Source organism: Rhagoletis zephyria, unplaced genomic scaffold (assembly GCF_001687245.7).
Source record: "Rhagoletis zephyria isolate East Lansing unplaced genomic scaffold, Rhagoletis_zephyria_1.1 Rzeph_scaffold_13846, whole genome shotgun sequence".
NCBI classification, from domain to species: Eukaryota; Metazoa; Arthropoda; class Insecta; order Diptera; family Tephritidae; genus Rhagoletis; species Rhagoletis zephyria.
Window position 1 is genome coordinate 1 of NW_016170915.1, and position 4,399 is coordinate 4,399.

At 33.7% G+C, this 4,399-nt stretch overlaps 1 protein-coding gene across 1 annotated transcript; it reads right to left on the reverse strand.

Moving 5' to 3' along the window:
• Positions 1-1,511: 1,511 nt before the first annotated feature.
• Positions 1,512-2,014, reverse strand: LOC108378324 (POC1 centriolar protein homolog; the record flags this gene model as incomplete). Its single annotated transcript, XM_017634620.1, has 2 exons — positions 1,719-2,014; positions 1,512-1,667 (listed from the first exon to the last, which is right to left on the reverse strand). Coding segments are annotated over exons 1-2 (452 nt in total), but the record flags the coding sequence as incomplete, so codon positions are not given.
• Positions 2,015-4,399: the final 2,385 nt, after the last annotated feature.

Sequence of the window (4,399 nt, forward strand, 5' to 3'; positions counted from 1 at the left end):
ATTGTTTGTGCCGCCGCCAGAACATCAGTAGGAAATACTCATGGGGGACCATTGTGGAAGAATACAAGTGATATATCTTAGGGTTGACAGATAGTTGACAGGGTGTTCAATATGGCGATGACAGTGTGAAAAATATGGCAGCCAATATGGCATACAACACCGAATGGCCCGAAGTTGCAAAACTACGACCCGAATGAAACGCTTCGTGAAAATCCAGGGTTGCGAAGNAGAGGGTTTTGTGTTCTCAAGATGAACAGAAAAGGGTTGCTGTGCTGTTTCGTTTTAAGCTTATTTTAATCTTAAGGTATCTAATTAAATATTAAAAGGAGACAAAAATTAAAGCAAAAATTTAAAATATATGTACATATCTGAAAATTTTAAATAAAATATATATTTTCACGAGAGACAAATTAAATAAAATGGGTTAACTTTAGGGGAAATATACTTATCAGATTGGGTCAGATAGCGCTTTTACGTTATAAATAAAAATAATTCCTACTTAAATTTTATATAATTTTGGTGACGTATTTCTACTATTCTATTATGCTCTAAATCGCTAAATAATTCTTGCAGCAATCAGCACTATTGGAAAGTGAAGTGACAATAGGCTGGTTTTCTTTATACAGCCCGTTTTAAATTCGAATTATTGTTATAATAAATTACAATTATTGTTTGTTTCCATTTCGGTCAACCGTTTAAAAATAGGAGATTTTGTTTACTTTTGAATAAGACTTTATCGAGTGCGCTATAAAGACGGGGGTATAAATGCTGTAAGGAAATATATGTTGAGTCCAATCGGTTTTTTGCTAATGCGGTTCTTGTGTAGGTATAAACAAGGTATATTTAAAAAAATACCTCTCCATAAAAAAATATCGTTATTTTCGTATTTAAAATTAATCGGAATTTTATGGGGGGCTATAAAAACTCGTTTTAATCGAAACTTTGTTTTTTCGGCTATATTTGTTATTATTTGTTGGCCCAGATGTAAATATTGAATGAACTAACATATTTTAAATATTTACGGAACTACCATTTGTATGCAACCCTGCCTATCCTATATTCAAGTAGATGTAATTCGAAAAATTTAAACGGATTTCTTCAAATCAACCTGAGCTGCCGACATATTGCGAATTCATTTTTAAACATTAACCACTACATTATATTAGTATTAAATACTTTCAATTAAGAAACAATTCTTATTAGAAAATAAATATGAATCGTTTTATTTTAAATATTCCTATGTATATTCCAAGATTAGGTATATTATGCAAATGCAATCCAATTTGATATGAGTTATTCAGTTTTAGATACATTTATATTTCTGTGTTCGTATGGAATAGTAGTTTATGTCGGGAAGCTGGCTTTAGTATAATCCGGCATTCCCTTTATTATTTACAACACAAGGAATCTTTTGATGACCCTTAACAAGAATATGGACGTGCGGAACTATTTCTTGCACGTTTATTTGCCAAAATTTCTTCAACGGCTCGGCGCCAGTGAGGGTGTGCTGCGAATGCCGCATTATACTAAAACCAGCCTTTTGACATAAGCTACTATTCCATACGAGTGGGGCACGTGCGAAATGCGGATTTTCCCAGTTGCAGTACTGCAGTAACTCGACACCTTCCTCACCAACCGCTCTGTCCTCTATGAGCTTCTTAATGTAACTGCAAATAAAAGATGGAAATTTAAGAAGAACTACTATCACAGCGTTTCACTTGTAGCGTTTCACTCTTGTAGTATATTGGCTACCAAGCACCAGAAAATTTCCATCACGCATTCCATATGCCACCGATTGTCGTGGATCAATTAAAATACTGTCATCACAGCTTTTTGGTACTCCAGCAACTGGTGTGTCTATGGCGGAGTTATGTGGAGCTGTTGCATGACTAAAATCAATTTGGACTCTTTGAGAACTGGCTTGTTTGTTGCGAGAGCTATTGGAATCAATTGTATGCAAATTAGATTTCCAAACGAGCAACTGTTGAATACAGGCAAAATTTATATTACCCATTTGTGTGTCCAGTGAAAGATGTGTATTTTGAATTAGTATTTTGATGGCTGTTCGCCATTTTTCTAGTCTGCAAACGAATAAGCTGACGAAGATGCAAACAAATTCAAGCACACTGTTGCATTCTACCGCACTTTTTAAAAGCTTTAAAATCTTAAAACATATGTGAAAAACTTTTATAATCTCAATATTTCTAATGCCGCAATCAAAACGAAATTTTATAAATAGCATTTATAAAAAGCAATCATCTAATATTTTTCAAGTTTTTGGGCATATATGTTACCATTTGAACAACAAATACTACCAAGTTTTAAGAGACTATTTAATGCAACTCAGGTCAAAAAAGCGCAGTTTAGACCAAAAGAAGCAANCGCAATCAAAACGAAATTTTATAAATAGCATTTATAAAAAGCAATCATCTAATATTTTTCAAGTTTTTGGGCATATATGTTACCATTTGAACAACAAATACTACCAAGTTTTAAGAGACTATTTAATGCAACTCAGGTCAAAAAAGAGCAGTTTAGACCAAAAGAAGCAACTATAAAAAAACAGATGATCGCAGCTGTGGCCCAGGATGACGTGTATTGCTAAGATATCTCACTTGTATTTGTACACAATGTGGGGGACAGCCTTCACCCACAACCACCTGCTGCATTTTACTCTTCTCATGTAATTTTCCTAGAAACCTCTGGTCGACTGTTGCGTTGTTCGATTACAAATAAGGAATGATCGGAAATGGCTGGTACCGAAATTGACACAATCGATGCTGGCAATCGAATTAAGGTGCAAACAAACACTTTTTCATACATGCATATGTACGAGGGTTGTTGCGAATATTCGCATTCGCATTCGCAACCGCGGAGCTTCCGCATTAATTTTAACATTCGCATTCGCAATAATCAATGCGGAGCTTTTGCGAATGCGAATATTTCGCAAGTGCACTGACAAAACCTATATCTGGCAAGCAAAGTGACAAATTTTTGGCAATATTTCTTTCCTTTGGAGATGCGACGGTAAAACTTTCCACCTACGTCCCCTTTCTTTTGCTATTTAAAGTCAAAAAGCAAAATTATTTAATAGGCATTTGCAGCGGAAATGTTTAACATCAAGCTATAAAGAGAATCGCCTGACCTTTAATTAGGTAAGTATTAGTAACTATCGAATATTATTTGTCAAAGATTTGTTGAAATAACCTTGATGCTTCGCTAGTTGTTTTTTTTCTTCTTTTTCTTAGATAAGTGAAATTGTTATTTTTTTTATGCAACGGCTTATTATGATTAAGTTCCATGTTTTCTTTAATTACTTAGCAGAAAAACACACCAATTAATTTTGACCGGTGCTGCTATGCAAATACTCCTGTGTGCGCCGCACTATAGGCAAAAAAGAGTTTTTTTTTTCAAAATCGTAGATCTTCGGTTAGAAAAGAGATAATGGAACGAAGATTAACGATCATATAATTTAGGAAAACTATAGAGAAGTTACAACAATAATAAATTAACCCTCAAATGCCCTTCAAAATGTCACTTTTTTTTGAAATTTTGGATTTTGGCTCGCATTTCACTAGAAAACACTATATTTAATACACCATTAGCATTGCCTCTGAAAGATTTCTCTTTATTTTATCTCCAGACCCGAATTTTGGAGAATTGGATGCTGTACTCGAGTCGCTATATTGGAAAAAAGAAAAGCTTCCTTTAAACTCTAATAACTCGTAAACTATTAGCTTTCACAAAAAAATGTATATAACAAAAAAGGATATACTGGTCGATATCTTTACGAAAGTGCAACATTCAGCCCTTTAAGGCAGAGCCTGTCATATATGAAACCCTTTTTAACCCTTTCAAGGCAGAGGAAAAAGGTTCTCAATATGCTTTTGAACGTGATTTTTCTCACTTCGAAGTAAATAATAATCGTAGCAAATTTTTCCATAGTAAAATAATAATAAAAGATAATAACAATTTCTTCAATGAAGTCTTTTTAATTTTTCCCATTTATGTATGTATGAAATAATATCCGAAAACCATAAGTAAAGTTTATTTAAGTCTTCTAGATCATTAAGGCCGTTTAAGGGTTAATACTAAAGCAAACGTAAATATTGGGCCAAAGAAAAAAAAATTAAATAAAAAACAAGTAAGAGCAGCGCTGTCTTCGGCTATGCCGAAGGCTTCATACCTTTCATGAACATCTGCAAATTTTACTTTGACAGATAACTGCTTTTGAATACATCTGCATACAGCGATAGAGGAGTTACATACTTATATAAAAAATCGCATCTAAACAATCAGAGGTATGGAAGATATACTTTATATGACACCAATCTAAGTGATTTTCACCGCTATGTGATCGGTATGTAAACCGGTAACACAATTTATTGGGTTTAGTTTC